This window comes from Grammomys surdaster, unplaced genomic scaffold (genome assembly GCF_004785775.1).
Source record: "Grammomys surdaster isolate TR1022 unplaced genomic scaffold, NIH_TR_1.0 126066, whole genome shotgun sequence".
Lineage (NCBI taxonomy): Eukaryota > Metazoa > Chordata > Mammalia > Rodentia > Muridae > Grammomys > Grammomys surdaster.
The window spans coordinates 2420076-2442672 of NW_021620876.1; the positions used below are offsets into that span (position 1 = coordinate 2420076).

At 39.9% G+C, this 22597-nt stretch overlaps 1 protein-coding gene across 2 annotated transcripts in view; it reads right to left on the minus strand.

Moving 5' to 3' along the window:
* Positions 1–22597, minus strand: part of Cblb (Cbl proto-oncogene B) — a 167880-nt gene that overhangs the window by 140003 nt on the left and 5280 nt on the right. For both annotated transcript variants that reach the window (XM_028755607.1, XM_028755606.1), the window contains exon 3: positions 14021–14271. In XM_028755607.1, coding sequence (XP_028611440.1) covers positions 14021–14271 — 251 coding nt within the window. The remainder of the gene's footprint in view (positions 1–14020; positions 14272–22597) is intronic.

Sequence of the window (22597 nt, forward strand, 5' to 3'; positions counted from 1 at the left end):
ACCTGGAAAGCTCCTGGTACTTCTTAAGTTTAGTGGTCTTGGCTGGGAAAGATGACAGTTTGTCTGACACCCAGGGAGCGTCAGTGTTCTAAGGTAATAGGAAGAAACTCAGGAGAGGCTACCCGGGATAATTTTTCTTGAAGAATGGCTTCCCAAGAAACCCAAGGTCCCTGCCTCCCTGTTAAGTACAGCAACCACAGATATCCCTACATGAATTCTAAGAGAGTCATCTGTGTCTGAAAGTACCACTTTCAAAATGAAATGTTGATTTGGGAGTCTTCCCAACCTTTCTGGAATACACAGAATCATCTCCAACTGTAGAAGAGCTTGCACAGGAACTTGAAAAGGGCAGTTCATGTAGGTTCTCAAACCAGTCTGGGGAAATACCACAAACACGTCACAGAGACAATAGTGAAACGAGAGAGCCAGCCTCTGCCCTCCAGGGTTACAAGATGAGAAAAACAGTTTGGCATTTATTTTAAGGGCAAGTTTCAAAACCCAACACTGGCCTGAGAAACAGGAACCAATGTTGAGGCTTTCTTTACATAGAGGGATAGCAGCCAAGCATAATGGTAACTTTGAGATAACTGACATCCTACACTGCGTAACTGACAAAAACACACCAAGCCACCCCCTCCCTGGCATTATGAGTCAAAACAAACTGCTGACAAAGGCAGACAGCTATGTGAGGGGGTGCAACAATAACAGAGAACACACAGGCCTCTGTTTGCCTTTCAAGTGTTACAAGTCAGCTCCGTGATGGGACGACACAGCAGCTATTTCTTTAAAAGGCCATTTCCACATTTAAAACATCTCAGATGTTCCGCAAAGCCGCTTTGCTTATAAAGAAGCAAAGAAGAGGGTAAGTATATTTAGAAAGAATGCCAGAACCAAGCCTCCAAAAAATGCCTTTTAAAAGGAATAAAGGGGAAAGAGACGGAAGCTAAGTAGGTACAAGAGAACCTTAGCTGACATCTAACGTAATGCTCAAATTTGAAAATCCTTCAAGAAATTCTATCAACAGCAATGCAATAGTTTCCAGAACATGATGCCTGCTACTATAAGGGGGATTTAGAGCATGGAAAACCAACCATGTTCTGCCACGGCAAGCCATGAGTAGGATCAAGTACTTTTGTCAATAATACAGACCAAAGAAAACCAGGTTATTCATGTTGAAAGCGCACATTTTGGAGGATTCCCCAGTTGCTGTAAGCTGGTCTATTTGGAGTCATGAGTACAGCACAGAAGAGAAACAAAAAGTCTTTAAGGAAACGTTAATATAAGAATTTAAAGGAAGTGAAACAGCTCGCGGGGGTTCAGAGAGCCAGCCAGTGAGTGGGAGAGCTGTGGATGCTCACTGCTCACTGCAGGCGCAGGCAGAGGCAGAGATGCAGATACCTTCAACGATGGGAGCTAGAGGTGCAGCGTGAAGCCTCACGGCCACTCCACTCAAAAGCACCTCTAACTTTTCCACAAACGTTACTTTACTAAAGATAGACATACAGTTAAGAAGGAGCCCTAAAATGTGACTACACAACAATAAGCAGCAATGGTATCAATTTATTTACCCACAATGCCTTTATTATAAAATAACTGACACCTACCAGCTGCCAAATCTCACAAAGGTGGCATTGTTTAGCACAAACTCTAAATGATCAACTTGAGACTTTTCTCTAGTTTCCAATGTAAAATTTTACCTTTTAACTCTTTCCAAGCAATAGAAGCTCTTTACAAGTCAAGATTTCGAAATAATAATATGGAAATTGGGAGAAATGGCAACTATTATATGTATTTGCCAAGTCTGAACACTGTTTTGAATACCAAGCGGAAATACACAGAAGTGACTTTTGCCTTTAAAATTAACTGAAGGTTCCCTTGGAACCTCACCTACTCTCAAGGGCTCGTTCCCATTTTCCTTTAATCCATCAATGTTCTCTTTGATCTGAAGGGGAGGGGATAAAATTGAATTAAACTTTTCTGAACATTTTAAATGCCAGCACTTATTAGCGCTTAATATGACAGCAATATGTACTTAGCATGACAGCAATAGGTGATGACACAGGCCTGACCGCCACGTGATAGTTCTTGATAAGAGCTGAATGGATCAGAGGAACAAGACACAGACTGCTCAGAATGATCAGAAAACACTGGATCACTGGAGGGGAGCACGAGGGAGGGTAGAAACTTCAGCCAGAAGCAGGAAAGAGACTTCAGACAGGTGGAGAAAGAAAGCAAGAGAGGGCAGAATAAAAGACATAAGAAGTAAACCTTTTGGCTGGTATGGAGGAGAGGAGGAGGTCTGAATCCGTCTCTGCAATGGAATTTTCTCAATGGGCTTGCTGAGGAGCAGGCTTCTTGGCAAGTGTTAGTTGACATGCCTGGCTGGGGCCCCTGTTCCACTAGTGACCAACACAAGGGCTCAGTAAACTGAAAACAGCTCTGAATGCATTCAGGATTCTATTCTTATCTGAGCAAATTCAAGTCAATGTTCCCTGGAAGTTTTATGAGGTGATTTGACTAGCAGGGAGCTCTAAAGGCAGGCCAGAGGTCAGAAACAGCAGACATACTTCTTGTAACTATAGATGTCCAGATCTCAGGTGATAAAATTCTGGAAGCACTACATACCGTTTAAATCATAAGAGGATTAAAGTAACCAATGGAATGAGGGACTACATACCTCAGGTAAATCTTACTGTTTCTTTACATTGAAATAAATCCTTGCTTACACAAACTAAATAAAAATGAAAATAAAAATGTTTAGGTGTCCAACATATCCCCCAAAACAGGTGATAAATAGTTTTCAATAAACCTATTTGGGGCTGTGACAGTGGCTAGAGATAGTCTTGTTGAACAGAATACATTGTTCTGACTCACCAGCTGACAGCATTATTAACAGTAATTTCATGAAGATGAGAAAAAAGCAATTTTCATGGCCCTTAAATGGACAAATAGTTCCAATAAGTCCTTCTGAAAGATAGGCTGGAAAAGGCATCTGATATCAACAAGTCTCACACCTGCAGTTACGGACTCAGACAAACCAAGTACCATACCATGAGGACACACAGACACATAGCTAAGGCCCTGAGACCTTCAGCCAATATTGCCCCTCCAGAGAGAAAAGGAATCTAAGCAGCTTGAAGCAGATCTCTGCTGTACAGGAACTGTTAATGAAGATAAGCAACATCACGTCTAACACAACTAACATTGATCTTCCTGACCGAGCAAGTCTGTTGTTTGGGCTGAAACACACGTTCTTATGTTCTTATTATGTAATGATTAAAAGAATATAAAACTGCTTTCACTTCTAAATACTAGGTAACAAAGTACGAAATGAACCAATCTTCGTACATTCATTTCTTTTGTCTACATTTTTCCACCTAGAGAGTCAACAAAAAGTTCACAACCAAGCACCTGACCGAGTGTAGTTTAGTGAATCACTTGTCTGAGGCACACGAGGCCTTGGGACTGATCTTAGATTAACCTCGAATACAAGTTTCCACTGTCTATCTGGACATCACGTCATTTGAGAGAGATTTCCAAAATTCATGTGAGATGTGACCCAGACACAGAGTTCATTTTATGTTATAGTGTCAAATCCAAGATTTTGATCTTACAATTTCAAATAGTGCCACAAAAGAAATATTATATTTTACAGTAATACTAATAAAATGTTTTAAATAGCACTCAAAACCTGAAACTTCACACAATCATGGTTCCTGAGAAATCATTGAAAACGTACTCTGAGAGGTTCCCTGAGAATCCTTCATAGGTTGCTTACTGCCTTAAGCCGGAGTTGGTCATCCCAGAAGCATGTGTGCAGCAAAAAGCCTAAGATGTAACTATGTCTGCCTTGGAGCAGAGGGAACGTTTGCTGTCTGGTACAGTAACGTCTCCTTCCAGGGCAAAGGTTATCACTATCAAAGACTCTGCCTTTGAGGATTGGAGATTTTCCAAAATACAGCTTTAGGACATTTAGGTCCTGCTCTGTCCTGTAGGAGCTGGAGCAAAGAGTCAGCACAACTGATAGACTGTGAGTTAAGAAACTAAGAGTCAGTCCTTTCTTCCTGACCAAAGATTCTCCTACCTTCTGCTTAGACATGAAAATGAAGCAGATGAAAGTAAACTTCGTAGTCCTTGGCGATGTTTTTAAAGAATGAGGCCTCCAGGCTAAACCACACCAGAAGCTAGCCCTCTAGTGTGTGTACATACCTGCTTATCTGTTCTAACGGACTCCATCAGCTAGCAGCTCATTCTCTCAATCCCTGTTCTCCTCTGTCTTCCTCTACAATGGAGGCTGAAATTTAAATTTTTCAGTAGACCAAAACCCTTGAAACTGGTTGACATAAGGACATGCTTTGTTTTGTTTTGTTTTTAAGACACAGCTTAAAAAAGAAGAGGAAAGAAAGACAGATAATTGTGCTGCTTCTATGTTGTCCTCTTCCTCCTTCCCCCTCTCTTCTGTAGCCTCAGGGAGCAGGGGGAAGGAATGCAACTAAATCAAAAAAATCTCCACCCAGGAGGGGAACAGAAAGGGAAAGCCCAGTTTCCAAGGATAAAGATTACAGAGCCAGAAAGCATAGACTTCTAATTACATAGACAATTGTCATTTGGGTATCATTATTTGCCACATATTTTCACAATGAGGTGAGAAATATACTTGTCTCTGTTTACGCTTTTAATAGATTCATGTTCAACACCTAGCTCAGTTCTTTAAACCAGCAGCTGGCCAACTACAACCCACAGGCAGAAATCAACCTGGCACATTATTGCAAATAGAGTTTAGCAGACCATAGTCTGGCCAATTAATTTACACACATTTCCTTCCTACACCAAAGGCAAAGCTGACTATTTCCGAGAAACCAGGTCTAACATATTTACTAGGAGCTCTACATGGTCAGTGCAGCCCTGACTCAAGCCGCTCTTAGAAACAGTCAACAACTCTCATTGAACATCTCTCAATCAACTCCCTATAACTAGACTTTGTACACAGTGCACGGCTTTGGGTTTTAATGTTGAAGACAGGAAGTGGACCTGTAACTGTCTGCCAGCCACATGACAAACACTTCCTACTTCATTTTATCTGCAAAGCAAAGAACTTTGCATAGAGATTGAATGATGTAAGTCATGTGTATTTTAATTAGCCTGACAGCATGTATAGTGCAATCAAAAACAGGGATTCTTAACCAAGAGTAAGCACAGTTGTTAATATTATAAATTGTAATTAAATGCTTATATTTCTAAAACTTTTAAAAGTAGAGAACGGTGTTTAAACATTAAAACAAAAATGTATCTGTCCATGTGTGAAACCGATCAATGTTGATTTCATCACAATTTTCAACATACGCATATTAATCAAAACCAATCGGTGCAGCATTAATCCTAACACATTCCTGATTCTAAAAATGACAAAACTAATCTGGGCTCACAAGCCTTTCCACAGAGAGTTTTGAATAATTTTGCTTGGCATATCCTATCCAGTAAGCTTCTCACACTTGGATGACACTCTAAGGAGTTTCAACTGTCTGCTCCTGCATAGTACAAATTTACACTTCCATATCTGATCACTATTAAGAGTTGAACTGTATCTTCTAAAGAGGTATGTGAAATTCTCGGCTCACCCTTACTGGTGACCATGACTTTACTTGGAAACAGTATCTTTGCAGATGTAGCCAACTTAAGATGGGTCATTAAAACAGATCACTGACGACCTGAGAAAAAGATTTGGTTGGACAGAGAGAGAATAAGCTAAGGAATAGTGGGGCGGGGGAGAGGGAGGAGACACCATGTGTTGGTGTTGGCTCATTCTGAAGAACTGCTTCAACATGCCAAGGAAGACTAAAGCTAGCAGAATCTGCAAGAGACATGGCAGCATGTCTCCTGTAGAGAGAGGTACCCAGAGCAAGGCCAGGCATGACACTTTTCTTTCAATTTCAGCTTCCAGAACTGGGAGAGAAACAAATTCTCTTGCCTGAGCCATGCAAGTGGTTGCACTTCGTTCTACCAGTTCAAAGAAATGAATGCTATTACACACTTGTGGCAGCCTGTGTGCGTGCTGCAGTACTACCAGGATCAGGTGTTTTGGACAACACAGCTCAGTAAGACCTCTGAGCCACTGTTCCATTTAATCTGCTCCTCCACTGTTCCAACCAACAGTGTGAACTTCTGTTTGTATTACTGTTCTTCCTTAATGAAGAACGATTTTGGTAAGGACCTCCTCAGTGGACCTTGCTGAAACAAGCACATCTATAGGCTATCGATGTACATGTGTATAGAAACAAGAACTCAAGCCCAAATGGTGATGCTTAGGGGGACTGAATATATTGAACATGGATTCAGAAAACTGAAGGATGTTTTACTGAACAACAGCTAGCCCTGAGCTCTGTTCTATCTACACCCTCCCCCAATTAGTGCTAAATGCCAATCCCTTTGAATTCCTGGAAACTCTACTTCATTGTTAAACCACTGAAACGCTAGAGTCTTCTCAGGGTAGAGATGCAAGCACTTCAGGGCTATAGTATTGTCACTGCAGAGGCTTGCCTGCTTTATAAACAGACTTGAAATTAGCTTTGTAAGGAATTGCCAAAGGAGCTTTCTCTAACTAAATAACAAATCTGCCACTTGAAAGTCATCATTCATCAATCTTCTTTGTGGGAGTGCTGTTATTATGAAACTAAAAACAACCTTTCTTTCTTAAGTGCTTCTGGATTTTAATTATCAAATTTGAGCATCTCCAGATATTTACAGGCAGGAAAACATCAATTTTAATAAGCTGCCTTAAAACTGAAAAACATAAAAGGTACTCAACCATAAGCCAAGTTCTCTGGATTCTTGTGTGTTTGTTTATTGTCTTATTGCATAATGGTTATCTCAGGAATTGATAAAACATTTAATAAACTGAAATCTGTAGGAACAATACTCCGATTTAAAAATCCAGATAATATATGTGCATAAATGTAATCTTGACTTGAAAAATACTAAATACTTAAATAAAATAAAAATAATACACACACGCACACACACACACACACACACACACACACACACACACACGGAACCAGGAGTTAATGGCTGGGTGATAGTAGGTTGGAGCTGAAATCAAATAAAACAACTAAGTAACAGATATGTGAGTTGCATGCAAATATTTCATTTTTTATTTTGAAAAAGGGACACCAATGAAGAACTTGCTACAAAATGGATAGTTTCACTTTTCATTTGATCAGAAATCAACTATGAAAAAAAGTACTTTGTATCTAGTAAACAAAGCAACAGGGGTGCAGTTAGCCAAACACACTGGGCCATAAATTCTTTAACAGTCAAGAGTTTCCAGGCTTTCTTGCCCACCCTAACAGTCTCTCTTTGTTTAACTCTGAAAACACTTGTCCAAATAACTTTCTTGTGACCTCTATGTTAATGATGTGTTAAAGAAATTATTCCTTTCATTTCCAAGGGTTAAAAGTCTATTCAGAATTTTTCAGATGCATGAAAATATTCTTATTGGGAACGATTAAAAAATTTACTTCACTCATTTATAGTGAATCAACCCTAGAAATATGTTTACGTTTCTTAAAAAATAAAATTCCATGTCCTAGCAGGCAGACATTTCTGTGTAGAAATATTGTTTTAATTATTTAGTTTTGTATTTAAAAAGACAAAATGACTAGAATGCAGAGAAGTATCCAAAATTTAAAGTCAGTGGATATATTAAAATAATACTGTTCAAAAAAATTTGTAGTCTATTTTACTTAGAAACCGTTTTTTTTTTTGCTTGTAATTTATATCTCTGTTCCTTGTTCATTCAAAAAGGCTATAATTTTCCACTATTAGAAAGTAGAAAATATAGTCTATTTAAATAAATAAAACTATTCCCTTTCATGTACTGTTAAATAATAGATATTTAACAAAACAGATGACATTAGACTCCAGTAAATTTACTCCCCTGCCTCAGTCACTGCAGTGCTACAATTACAGGTGTGGTCACTACGCCTGACCTGAATTTAAACATAATACACATCACATTACTCTGCTTAAAACAGTGAAGAGTAACTCATACAGTCGTGTAAGTAAAGTAAGTAGGTTTGTTTGTAGCATTGTTTGTTACAGATACTCTTTATTGTTATTATTATTGTTTGGGGGACTAAAGGGGTTGCTTTGTTTTTTCTGCTATCATTTTTTTTCCCAAATCAACTTTTTGCTTAACTATGTCTCTTTTAAAAGATCAGCTCCAAAACATTCTGGATAGCTATCTTGGATACCCCAGCCTGGGGTTAGGAGCAGGGGCAGTGTTAACGGTCTTCAAGCGGACGGGCAGCTCATTAACACAGCAGATAGCAGGTTTTTCTTTGCTCAGCTTAGTCAGTGGACAAGGAGAAATCTGCCTAATGTTTCTGCAGTTCAAATAAAGGTTAGCCTCTCAAAGGAGTAGCTTCTCTATGCTGAAATACCTTCCCATTAAAGCTTAATAAGCATAAGCATTATTCTGTGAAAGAACATAATACTGCCCTCTCCTATAGGAGCACTTGTTCCATTTTCTCCAAGAATGGATTTGTCTTCTCCAACACTAGTGTACAAAGAATGAAAGAGAAACTTTGAAATTATGTTAGGAAGACAACATCTATGTTGTCTCTGTGTGCACTTTTAAAGCCTTTATTTCCTCCACAGACAGTCATTCAAAGGCAGAGCTATTTTTGGTCTCCTAAATTAACTATGGGTTTTGTTTCAGTGGTGAAGCTCTCGGGAGAAGAGGGACCGATTATAGGAACCCAGCTCACAGGCATAACTACTCATCTTGGACCTTCCCTACATGGCTGTTGGACACCAGGCTTTGGGCAGCAGCTCACTGATGCTGACTTTACTGATGGAAGATAAAGTTTACTATGAAAACAAACAACTGAAGACGAAACTGCCAGTAAACTCACAGAAGAAAAGGTTATCCGGTGGTCAGGTGGTCAGCAGGAATAACCCTTAGGCCTCTTGCATCCCCAAAACCAACAGGAGCCAATGTCTCCTTCTCCCATGCCCCAAGGAGACCTCTCTACCAGTTCCTGCTGCCCACCAAGCGCACTGACAGGAACTCTTACGTCACACATCACTGCACAACTCTTCCCAAAAACACATTAACTCGCTCAGAACGAGTTAAACACCCAATGAAGACACATCAACTCAAGCCAGGTGAGGTTCAATTGCTTCTCTAACACGTGGGAAGAGACATAAAGGAGGGTGACTGGACCAATCTAGCCCCACCCCCCACCCTGTGGGCGGCACGTGCCTTTCTTCTGTCAGAAACCATTATCTGCCATTATGAAGGAAACAGTTTCACTGTGTCTTAGATGTCTCTCTGGGCAGCAGAGACACTTACCTAGCTAGAAGCTCTACCTCACTCACTCCTACCATAGTACTAACAAAGAAATACACTGAAAGCCGTTGGCTTATTCTACATTGATTTGTTGTACATATTTTACACTGAATTGTAGATCATATTAGCAGGAAATTAACAATTTAGGCCACATCTTCTTTAGCAGCAAACTCTGCTTTCAGAACTAATACAGCTCTGCTTTCAGAACTAATGCCCAAGGTTTTCTCTTAATTTATATTTAATTTTAAAATAAAGGCAGAAAGAAGCCCATTAAGTCTATTATTGACACAGCAGACACATGGACATTGATGATCCTGACACAGGCTCTCATCCAACACAACTTTATTCAGTAGAGAATCACTTGAAGCAGTGCTGGTGTAAGTGGCTGAATTCAAAATGGCCTTTTCTACTGCTGTTCTTCTGTGTCAACCTAATAGTATTACTGTGCCCAGTGAGTCACTTCAGAATCAAACAGGACAGTCCAAAGGCTTTCTAAGATTCCCAATATCCAGTATGTCTGACATGATCAGTGGTCATTTTACTCAACAGTATGGTCAGGAGCCAAACTTCCACATGAACAGTCTTAGAATTTTCCGTAAGGTTCTACAAGGCAAACTGCTGCAGAGCTCCATGTGCAATAATATACCTCACATCAGTCTGCATTGAGACTCCCACGGATGCTCAGCAGTGAGTGTGCACAAGTATATGAGTGCCAGAGAGACAGAGATCAGGAGTCGATGTCCTCGGTGCATATGCCAATGGTACACTCTAACGAATCCTTAGAAAATTACTTAGCTCAGAAGAATGTGTACTTTCAAAGGTTGGCTACAGACTATTTAAAAAAAAAAATAAAAGGTCTTGGACGAGAGTAAAATTCAATAAAGAAATATGCTATCCCAGCATCTAAACAACTGTATTTCCTCTTACAGTTGATTTTAAGACAGAATAATTAAATTTACCTGGATACTTAAACCAGGGCCACATATGCAGTTCACACAGTTGACTAGTTATGGCCAGTCTTATGTGACCTTTCATTGTCTGACCTACCAATGTCTGTGGAGCTCTACATACTTAACAAATTGTTGTATGTGTCCGGTGATTATTTTTTTTTGGACAAACATAGATTTGAATGCAAAACAGTTGGTGTAGTGGTAATTATAAAATATCTACTGAACTGGAAAATGCTTCAAGTTTCTTTGGAAGACATAAAAGTGGGATGCAAGTGTACCACGTCAATCTTAGTCCGGCTAAAACACAAATTCTACTCCAAGTGCTTGACCTGCGAATTACACACTTTGCTGGCATCCTGATGTCATAAAGTACTTAGCTGGAATACCAAGAACTTCGAGGCTTTATCTAAATAGGAATTACAGTGACATTTGTAAAAGCAATTTAGTTTTTTGGGGCTTTGTTTTTGTTTTGTTTGTTTTTTGTAAGTAGTACAAATACTATGTGAAAACATTTACATCAACATCTGAAATTTAAAATCTTGATCCATCTTGTAAAGCCTGTAAGAACAATCCCACCCCCACTCCCCACCCTCATGGTCTCTCTCCATCTACCTTGGTGCTAGAATCTTGTGGCAATTCAAACTCTCACTGAGTTTGAGGGCCTGGGGAGGCTTTGAGCTTTACAACTGAAAGGCAGCCAGAAAATTTACTACCCTCAAGAAATATAAACTGTCTTCCAAGAAACTTAAGTGAAGGATGCGGAGTCACGGAACTGCTGTACTCCATGGGTACATTAGGACGGTGAATGAGCTGGAAAACATTTGAGATCAACATTTATGTCATTTTACCTTTGGCAGAGGCCTTGGCTGTGCTTGAATTTGATGGTTCTGCATGCTCTGTGTATTTATTTGGCCAGATCTTACAAACAATTTAGGAGCCTACATACCTAGATAACTAAATTTTCCATTACACAACCCTAAACCATCTCAAACCAAGTGAGGTTATGTTTTCTGATATGAAAGATAGCATATCTCTTAGAGATTTTCCTAACTCAAATACTGAGAGGTAAATTAATTTAGCCAATGATAAGACATTACGTTTCTTAATTCATACTGGTTTTCCAGCTGGAAATACTTCTACTATCGGTGAATAGTCTAGATAAATTTAAAGGAGCTCAGAAAAGGGGGAACCATAAGTTCCATTATCTAGCTGAAGACAGATATTTAACTCCAAAACCTAAAGAGCCAGACACCAGACATTAGTGGACTCTTACACAAAGAATCCTGGCTACAGAAGCTCAGCATCCTGGTTTAAGTAAATATTTAGATACTGGCAGGTCTGAAGGTTACTGAGGAGAGACTCCTATCTCATAATCAGCAGCTTGATAAACAGGAACTGCAGTTGGAGGACTTAACTGGCCAAAAGAATGTGATCTGAATCCTATCTCTGGCTTCAAGTGGAGACACCACATTCTAAACAGCCACCAAAATCTTACTGATTACTATCTAGTTAGGGAATTTCTCATAAATAAGGGACAAGGGATTGCCTTCACCCTTTAGTGGGGCTATCAATCTTCTGAAGAGGAAACCCTCCCCCCTCAGAAAGGGCATCTGGTCTAGAAACACTGAGAACTAGTATAAAGCCTAAGAATGGAGGTTAACATGGTTATCACTTTGGCTACTGACCACACTCATTCCTGGAGATTATTATACCTGTAATAAACTCTGTCTCTTTTTTACTGCACTTTGTGTGCTTGAATTCATCCCGTTAGAGCTCACAAGGACTAGAGCCATGCACAGACAGAGTGATATCCCAGTAATATCAGCAGGTAGACTCAGGAGCATCAAGAGTTCAAGGCAAGCCATGACTGCATAGAAAGTCTGAGGCCAAGGCTGGAGAGATGGCTCTATAGTTAAGAGCACTGGCTGCTCTTCCAGATGACCCAGATCCAATTGCCAGCACCCACATGGCAGGCCACAACTGTGTAACTACAGTTCCAGGGAATCTGATACTTTCATACAGATGGGCAGGAAAAACATCCACTCACATAAAATAAAAATTTTAAAAAGAAAAAATGTAAAAGGAAGGTTAGGGCCATACTGTGCTACATGAGACCTTGTCTTGAGGGGTGGGTGAAAGGGGCAGAGCAGAGACAGAAAGAGAAAGAAGAATGGAGACAGAAATCGAGAACACTTCTTGACTATAAAGTAAGGACTAAAACTTAATGTCCTATCAGTCTTCCCTGGCCAGTTTCTCACTTAATGGCCAAAGTACGTATGCTGAAGGAGTATCTACTCCTACCTACTTCACAAAGAGATTCAAAGTGAATCTCTATCTCCAACACCAGATGCTGAAGCAGATATGCATCAAGAAATCTCATTCATTATTGGTCAGAAAAGAAAACAACACTGTCACTATGTCAAGCTAGAATTTACAAAGTTCAACACAAGCAAGTCATAAAATCTAACAACCATGCTAAGTATTTACCCAGATGGCTTGAATGTTCCTACTAGCTCCAACACAGTTGCCAAAAGGTTTAGGCCGTCAAGGTACCCTTCGACATAAAAGAGGGTATAGAAACAAACTGTGATATAAACATACAATGTCATAATCCATGAAATAAAAAGGGAGGCTGTCAGGCTATATAAAGACCAGCAAGAAACCAGTCTGAACAGTTACTTACTGCACACTGTGTACGTTGAACGTAGAGCATTTCTTGTCATTTTAACAACTGAGCCACTCATCCAGCCCAACACAGGGAGTTTTTATAGGCTATGTGCAAACACGTGGCAAGTGTATGTTTACAGAACAATAAAAGTAGTGAACCTTAATACAATCCGACCAATACTGATTCGTCAATGGTAGTATATGCCACACTACAGCAAAGATGGCACTGTGCTGAAGCTCCGTTCCCAATGCTGATCAGCATGACCATATCCATCCCAGAGCTGATACTGGTATCATCATCTACAGAAAGTGTTGACCACACACAGATGGCAAGAAAATAAGACAAAACCATATTGTGATAGCGTCACCCATAGGAATGGAGCTTCATGACAGTTTCCCATACTATGAGGTAGAGCGTTCATCAGACCCTTGGCTGCCTCTGATAGTCCAGCTGCCACTGTTTCTGAGACCCATGGCTCTTGGTATTTGAGGAGAGGTTGGGGGGTGATATAGGAAGAAGAAGGTTAGCTGAAGATAAGATCCTAGTAACAGGACTTCAGTGCCATCACCCATGCTGATGGTACTTTGCAGTGATGCTCTCAGGAGCACAGTCACCCAACCTCGCTATGTAACCCCAATAATCACGCTGGTTTACCAAGCTGGACTAGGATGGAACTGTTTCTCTGTGGTCAGTGGCCTATCTAGGGAGAAGAGCTGCTTATTTGCATGTCTTCACGAAAATTCATATAAAAGATGTAGACTGGAGAAGACTGCTTGCTTGGCAGGAAGCAGGATGAACTACCAGGAGCAGTCCTTCTGTGAAACACAGAGAGAGTGCTCTAAAAAGGAGGCATGAGAAAAAAGCAAGACCACTGGCTGAGGTTCGATGTTCCACCTGCATTTTTGCCAAACTTAAATACTGTGAAAAGGAAACGGGCAAGAAGATGGCAAAGTTCCCAGAACACATGCACGGCACTTCTGTTAACCCTGTGACACAAAGCAACAGGAAGAAGGTGAGACAACGAACAGTACACACCCCAAGTGTGCTCACCTGTCCTGCGACTGCTCTTCGTACATCCTCTCCTTGCCTTCTTTAAAGAGCCGGATCGCTCGCTTTGACTTCTTCATGAGACTATCGATGTAGATTTTAAAGTACTCATTCTCGCTGAGTTGAGCCAACTTCTGGTTGTCGTCATATTTACTCAATATAAGTCGCAAGTGCTGATATGTATCAGGTAAAATATCAAGTATATATGGTGGGCTGTTTTTCAACTGAAGTTTGGGATTTTGGCACAGTCTTACCTAAAAACAAAGAAAAAATACTTTATGGAAGCTATAATATTCTCTGTCATAGGAAAGTTACAAATGAATAGAGCTATGTCCCCTTTCTTTTCCACAATGCAATCTGTGATCTGAATTATTGAATCTGCTTCGAAAGCACCGATAAATACTGTTCCCTTACAACACCCAATCCCTCTCTCTTATCCCAGGAACACTTTGCATATATCCCACCCTCATTTTCACCTCTGATCATTCTGATTATCTTTTTTATACTGTCCTAGAGCATACAGTCTAATGGAACTCCAGTGTAGTAGTCACTAATCGCCTCACAACATCCAATCTTGTTTTTAATGAAAGCAACCAATGAATATTTAGTTTTAAGATGCTATTTTACTGTATTAAGTTCATGGCTAAAGCTATTTCACATATTTTAATTAATATTTGAAAGCATTGTTTCTGAACCTTAACAACTGAGTTACTAAGTAGTTAAACACGTGTCAGGTCTGAACAAGCCTCTCTCCCTCACAGTGTCAACCAGGCCTATAAACATGTGACATGCACACATTCATTAGAGCATTAAAGGGGAAGGGCTACCTGAAGAACTGAAAATACTTTCTGCCAGGAAAAAAAAAGAAAGAAGAAGAAAAGGAAGAAGTGGTAATTCAAATCTACACTGCCTTCACCTTTACATGTTAATATAACTTAGCCATTAGTAAAGACCATTCATTCTGTCCCTATGACTAGGGTCCTGGGAACCCACCAATTCACTCATTTTACAAAGAGCTTTTGGAACTGCATACTGCATTCATAAGGTTGGAATGCAGCACTCGTGACAGGTGGCATGGCCACTGGCAGGAGCTTCTATCATGTCAGTGCCACATAAGGCCCCGGTCCCTCCTTTTATGTGCTTTTCCTCTAGGTTTTGCACATGTATTGTTTTGCTTGTTTATAAAAGGGCTCAGAGCAAATATTTCAAACACAATAAATAACCGACCCTGCATCTTCCTTCCCATCATCATGATCCTCCTTTCGAGTGGCAACTGAGTGGCCAAGGGACATTTCTGGAACCTGCCTAACAGGAGGCCGAGTTAGAGAGACATTCAGTATGGGTTTAGAGACTTTATATGCAAAGCATGCAGTCAGTTCCATAAATAGACAAATCAGGGTCGGCAGTCTGAAAGAAGGCGGGGGGGGGGGGGGAATGCTGTGTGATCTTATTTATATACAGACTCTAAAAATGAAGAAGTGAAATACGTAGATACAAAGTTGAATAATAGCTCTCAAAGGCAGAAGAACGGACAGTGGGGGATGGAGGTCCAAGGGCACAAAGTGACCGGAAGGAGGATGCACAAGTCTAGACGCTGTACACGAAGCACGGGAACTACAGTTAGCAGTGTCACCTTGCACAATGTAGTCCCTAGGGAAAAAGACTGCAGCCACTTTTACCAGAAAACAAGGCAGACATGTTTACTCCTTTGACTATGGTACCTCCTTCTCTACAGAGGTATATCATACTGTGCAATAAAGCTTAAAGATACACACTTTTTAATGAAAAGAATTTAAAAAAATGGCTTCAGGTACACAAGAGGATCATAGCACTGTATGTTGCTGCAGGGTGGGAAAGAATACTTCAATATGCTATCTAAATAATTTAGGATCAAGGAAGTCAGAGAGGAAGTGCATGCAGGCAATGGAAGAGCATGCAAGCAAGAGGCAGCTCGTCAGACAGTAGTGCAGACATGTTTATCAACATGTGCAGTCTTGGGAGCTTCTCAAATGGTTAATCTGTTGGGTTTTGTTATTTGTTTGTTTAACACTAAAGAAAATTCTCTTCTTTTTTTATAATTTATTTTTTCTCAAATCGTAATTCATTCACACAGGGGTTATAAACACAGAAAGGTAGGATGTGGGGAAGGGAATGACACTGGAGTGTGGGTGTTCAGGGGGAATACAGATATCTTCAGAACCGGGTACCGGCTGGATGAAGGTTCAGGGGACAAGTCACTATGACTCTGCCTATGACTCACTTGAGCTTATCTAAGTTGATATTGTCTGGCAAGGCTACCTATTTACAAGGTCTATGACTACTCAGGCTTGTAGATTTCCACAAAAGCTGCCTGTTTACATTAGCTTATAGCCATCTGTTTCAGTAGAGACCCTCCAGAGACAATGGTTTCTGGTTTCAACACCCGCCACTAGATAACCATAAAAGTGCTATCACAAACTCAAAATGGGTAAACTGTCATCATTTCAGCAAGCAGGAACGCAAAATAAATTTGTCAGCAATCAATGAAATAAACAGCCCTCAGACTATCACATTTGCTTAGGTGATGATACCAACATATATTTTTTATAAAAGCAAAGAAACAAACTGCTCTGGCCTAAACTGTCAGGCACTGACCGTGAACAAAGTCAATTATCCCAAAGAACTCTTTTCTCCCTCTTTTCTCCCTCTGTGTACACAGTTCCTAAGACAAGGTTCTCAGCACACTGCACACACTAATAAACAGGGTTCGTTGACTGAAAACAAAATCAGTCTATAAACACGTAAACACACACGTTTGTCTTTTAAATTGTGACCCTAGCCTTAAATGACAGAACCACCCCCAAAATCCCCCCACACACACTTTTTATAAATGGTTTGACTGTGTAATTTGCTTAATTTTCATAATTGAGTTCTATAGGTATATAATTAACAAATGAGGGGTAAGGGTTTCACTTAAATATAAGAAGACTACCTTAATCCTCAAGAGATTATTTTTTGGCAAAGGTCAGATGGAATCTCCCTTATTAAGTAATACCAGGTCTTTGTAAGGTAAAAGGGCTGACAGAGCTGAGAGAGATAACAAAGAGGGTGTGTGTGTGTGTGTGTGTGTGTGTGTGTATGTGTGTGTCTGTCTTTGTCTGTATGTGTGTGTGTGAAGGCATCTGAGTGGAAGAGAGAGGACAACTTGATTGAGCCACTTCTCTCTTTCTACCATGTGGGTTAAAGAATAAAATTTAGGTCACAGGCTTGGCTACAAGTGTCTTCTATCACTGAACCATCTTACTGGCTCCAGTATTTCAATTCTTAAAAACCAAAAGCTACCAGACAGGTGAATTTCAAGAACACTACTAACCTCTTATGGTGAACACAGATGAATTTTAGCAACATGTCCTTGTAAAACATCACAGACTAATAAATTATTAACTTGTAAAGAGGGCAGCTTCAGATTCATTCGTTCCATTGGTTAATTTGTTAACTACTTAATGAAAAACATCACATATGTGTGAGACATTATAATTGTTCTTTGGTAGATACTTTTCAGTATTGTGGATATCCAATTCACTCGTCCTTACATGACATTTTAGTCACTTGCTTTTTTTTCCAATTATAATTTCATGTGGAAACACACTGCTTGATTAAAGGACAAAAACTCTCTGAATAACTCCCATACACCAGGTACTGAGCTACGTGCCAGGAAATTACGGATGAGTACAACATACTCCCTGCCTTAAGGAGTCTGGCAAACGAGACCTCGTTCTATATAATTAACTTAGGAGCAATGTAATTCTTGCTCGAAGGGATCTTAGAAAAGATCTCATCCAATCCATTCATTTCCGGATTAAAAATGCTAAGAACTACAAAGATTAAGAGACAGTTAAAAAACCATTAATCCAACACAAGAGCCTGCATCTTCTGAATCTCGGGTTCCTCTTCTTCTGGCTATATTACAATTTAATTAGAATTACACATATAAATTAATGATGCCCTTCTAAACTCATTTCCATTTTTATTTTATTCCATTTGCAAATTTACATGAACTCCACGGCCCATTTGTTAATTCAAGAGAAGTAGGTATACATGCCAGGCATTGTTTCAGGCAGAAGGAAGACAAAGGAGCAACTCACAGGCCTGTCCTCATAGAGTCTTATAGTGGGAAAGTCTGGGGGCGTAAGAAAGAATCATAGAACTTAGAACTGTGACAAAGGACCTAGCAAAGATCTAGAGGAGAAAAGCAACAGCTAAGTCACATTCTCAAGGGCATCAAGAAAAGCATGCCTAAATTTGCAGAAAGGAATATTGCAGTTAAATCTTAATTAGAAGGCTTAAGAGACACCAGGGTAAAGGAAAGGGATCATGTGGTTGTGCTAAAGGGTGAGTGCACAGGAAGGCCATAGGTATACAGTACAGAAGACCTAAAAGAGGCTGGAAGGAGTTGGTGTACCAGGACTCTGCAAGCTACCCTGTGTTCCAAGTTTGCACAGGACAAAGTAGAAATGACGGAGCTGAGCTACTGTATGCCTTCAAGTGTGCAGTTCATCAGCTGGATTACTACTAAACTCTGTGATTTATGGCCACTCCTGCCTAAAATGAATAATCCTACCCGGGGACTATGACTTCTAAGCAGGTCAAATTCAATTCTATTCAATAAATATTTATTGAGTGCTTGCTATGTGCAAGGAACTGCAAAGCCAGGGAAAGAAAAATAGCCACTCTAAAAACAATGAATTAAGAGGAAAAATGAAGCTTACCACAAGGTTAGAGTTCTAGAAAAATCTGAGCTGCACCCTACAATGAGAGCTGGCGCGTAAACAAAAGAGCTTTCACAAAGAAATAAGTGCACATTATGTTTTTCAATGAAGGACACTTTAAGGCTGTGACTGATAACTAAAAGACTTGGTTAACATGATTACTCTTTTCCTTTTAACCAGAAAAGAAATTCAGATTTTGAATCAGGCTGAAAATTCCACCATTGACCCAAGGGTTTTGAGACTTCTAAAGAGAAGTCTTTAAAAACCTTGGAAATCACTAAAAGCACCTTTCTTGTTGTGACATGACAGCATTAAAACATGGAAATGCAACCTGTTTAGGGATACTCCTCAGTACTCAGATGATTAACGTGGGGATCAGAAACTATAGCACTACAAAACCAACTCTTGGATTTAACAATATTTGAAGATGTTGATGCATACTCTCTTTGTCACTGGACACGTCCTAATGGATACATCCCTAAAACATTCCCATGACTAAGACTTAGGGAACAATGAGGAATTGAAGTAAGAAAGACCATAAGAGCCAGAGGATCTGAGACTTTGTTGGGAGCTTGTGTCTCCTAGTAACATGAGAAGCTATCCCTGTAAAGTCTCAATAACATGACCAGCTAAAAATGAGGTGACCAGGGAGGACACCGATGTTCATGCTAAAGTAGAGGCCTCAATTCTAAACAAAGACCTGAAGACAAGTGACTAAAGCTGGGAGTGGGAGAGGTAGTCTTCCCCAGGGAAGAGCACACCAATAGGGTCTCTCATTTTAAAGACAGTACTATGACAGCCTTGCTTGCTCTTCTTCTGGAAACATTATCAGGTTTCTTACACCAGCTACATCACTAGTCTAAAACGCATCTGAATGTCTTTAGGTTCGTTCCATCTTAATTCAGCAACCTTCCTAACAAAAGAATAAAGTATACATAAAAGAAGGCAAAATATTACATAGTAAGTACAAAATAATACAGCACTTTTTGCTAATTAGGTAAAATAAAGTTAGCATATAAAATTGGCCAAGAACTTAGGACTGGTTATAGTGGAATTTTGAGAAGTTTAACTCTGTTATGTTTTACAGTGACAGTAATATATTTTGAAAAATAAGCCTTATATGAGCAAAGATGGCAGGGCAACACCATTATCATCACAGCATGTACTTAAGATGATTCTTAACGTAAACGAAGGAAACGGGCTTCCTATATAACTTACCTACTCCATTGCTAGGAGACTGATCTATAATATAAAACTTTCAGGATATGGCTTAAACATTGCATAATATAATCTTAAACTACATCTTGACAACCCAAAATGAGATGTACCCATTCATGTAAAAGTTCTCTGTATATGTCTCACTTCCCTCCTGCCTACGTGGACGTTACACCTATCTGCCTAGGTTAACCACTCCTAGTTGCTGCCATTCAGCTTTCCCCATCTGCACTGTAATCTATGCCTTCACTTATTCTGTCTGCTGGTACAATGTAAGCCTTGCTCATGCATGGATGGACAGACACAGAGACACACGATAAAATGAAGTTCAACCCTCACAACCCTCGATAGATTGTAAAGTGATCACAATTTCTTTGTGTCTGTTGTTACAGTTGTAGAACCACTAATCTCCATGCACATACTAATCTGGCCCCATCACAAGTGAAATCAATGTGCCAAAGTCAACAATAGCCTCTGATTAGGAAATCCAATGACTTCCTAAGTTTTACGCTGTTTGGTTTCTCTTCTTAAATGTAGCTTTGTAAAAAGTTGAAGGAATCCTCTTAACTCTATTTGTATGGAGAAACTGATATACAACTGCTCTTTTTCCACCTTTCCATTCCTATTTTATGTCCCGATTCTCTTCCCTTTACTACCTCTAAATAAATACTCCTCCTGCTCCCAGTGATGGATGTTCTTCCCTTGTCTCTGAGTCTAGCTCCGAATCCTAACTCCTTCTCAGTGCTACAGCTTGAGATGTTATGCCTAGAAACACAACTACCAAATAATTGACCCTGGTTTCAAATTCTCTCTGAACTGTATACCCAATTTTCTGACCTCAAAATCAAGTTCTCTCTCAGAAATCATACTCAGCACACGACCAACAGACATGCCAACCATCAGGTTTGGCCTTTTCCTTCCTGGGCCCCGTCTCTGTAAGGGCTCCACTGCTTTCACAGTCAACTAGCTTGAAAACCTCAAGCCACTTTCACTTCATCCTCTCTTTCTTTCGGAACCCTCAAGACTCTCAGAGAACTGCAGATTTTTCTCCCCAAACACTTCCACATTTGTGACACACTTGCTAAACCCAACCCACTGTCAAGTCTCTAGACCAGGTCTTTATAAATTCTTAACCACATTATTTTGACTCCTCCTGATCCCTAATCTTTCTCAGCATTATGAAAGGCTGGCCTTGATTTTTCTCTCTATGTTCGGAAATCTTTATCTGTCAACCAAATTAACTGGATCCAAATTCTTTGGTAATATTGAAACTTCTACCATCCTCTTCCTCTTTACTCTCTTACACAGCAGCCTCTCTTCATTCCTTCAGAGGACTATGCTTTCCAGCCCCAAGTTTAAACCATCTTTTAGAACACAGGGACAGCACCTTTCACCAGTTTCTCACCTCCAGCAAGCAAGTCACCTCCACCAAATAGCTACAGTATTTGCAACATAGCATAGTGTTTATTTAATATAATGTGTGATATTATTTATAAAAGATGTCTGTCCAAAGCTAGAATTTTTTTTTGGGGGGGGAGGTAAAGAAATTGACAACATATAAACAACTTCTAAAAGAAAGGAAAATCTAAATGTTAAAATATTTTTAAGAGTTAACAAAAGAGTTTCCATTGTATGCCTGCTTTCTGTTACAGGGTTAGGCCAAGGTAACTCTTCACACATCCCCTTTAAAGCTTTCACTTTGGCAAATAAAGCTTTTCCTAGGTGTCACTAGTAGCAAACTTTAGAATCAAGCCAACTGTGTCAGCGAAAATTCAAAATCTAATTCAGTGATAAGCAAAATTGCCCAAACAGCTAGCTAGTGTCTTATTAAACCCAATCAAAATTGAATAGGGCCCAGAATCCTACTAATGAAGGACTTCAAGAAAGAAACGAAAACCCATGAGTAAGTCAAATCGGTGTTGTTCCTTTTATCAAAGCGCTGCAAAGCTGACAAGCAGAATTAGCATTTAAAACTTTAATGTCTGATGATATAGGACGGTATTCTCAGCTGCTACTGAGTCTGTGCATCACAAGTTCAAAGCTTAGATGGGCTACTAGAGATAGTTCTCCGACAATTTAGAGATCTTGTCTCCAGAGAAAAAGGAAATAAAACAAAAATTTTAAAAAGTCAAAAATACCCTGGGGTTGCAGCCCAGTGGTGGGGAGCACAGCTGCTCAGCATGGCTTCAGCAGTCAGTGCTAGGCAGGGAACTGTATCTTAAATCCTGTAGACTCTTTTTCAGATATATGAGGAATTCAACTTTTAAAACGTAGTATTTAGGGCTGGAGTGATGGCTCAGCGGTTAAGAGCACTGACTGGTCTTCCTGAGGTCCTGAGTTCAATTCCCAGCAACCACATGGTAGATCACAACCATCCGTAATGGGATCCGATGCCCTCTTATGGTGAGTCCAAGACAGCTACAGTGTACTCATATATACGAAATAAATAAAATATTGCTGGGCAGTGGTGGCGCACACCTTTAATCCCAGCACTTGGGAGGCAGAGGCAGGTGGATTTCTGAGTTCGAGGCCAGCCTGGTCTACAGAGTGAGTTCAAGGACAGTCAAGGTACACAGAGAAACCCTGTCTCGAAAAACCTAAAGAAAAAAAAAGAAAA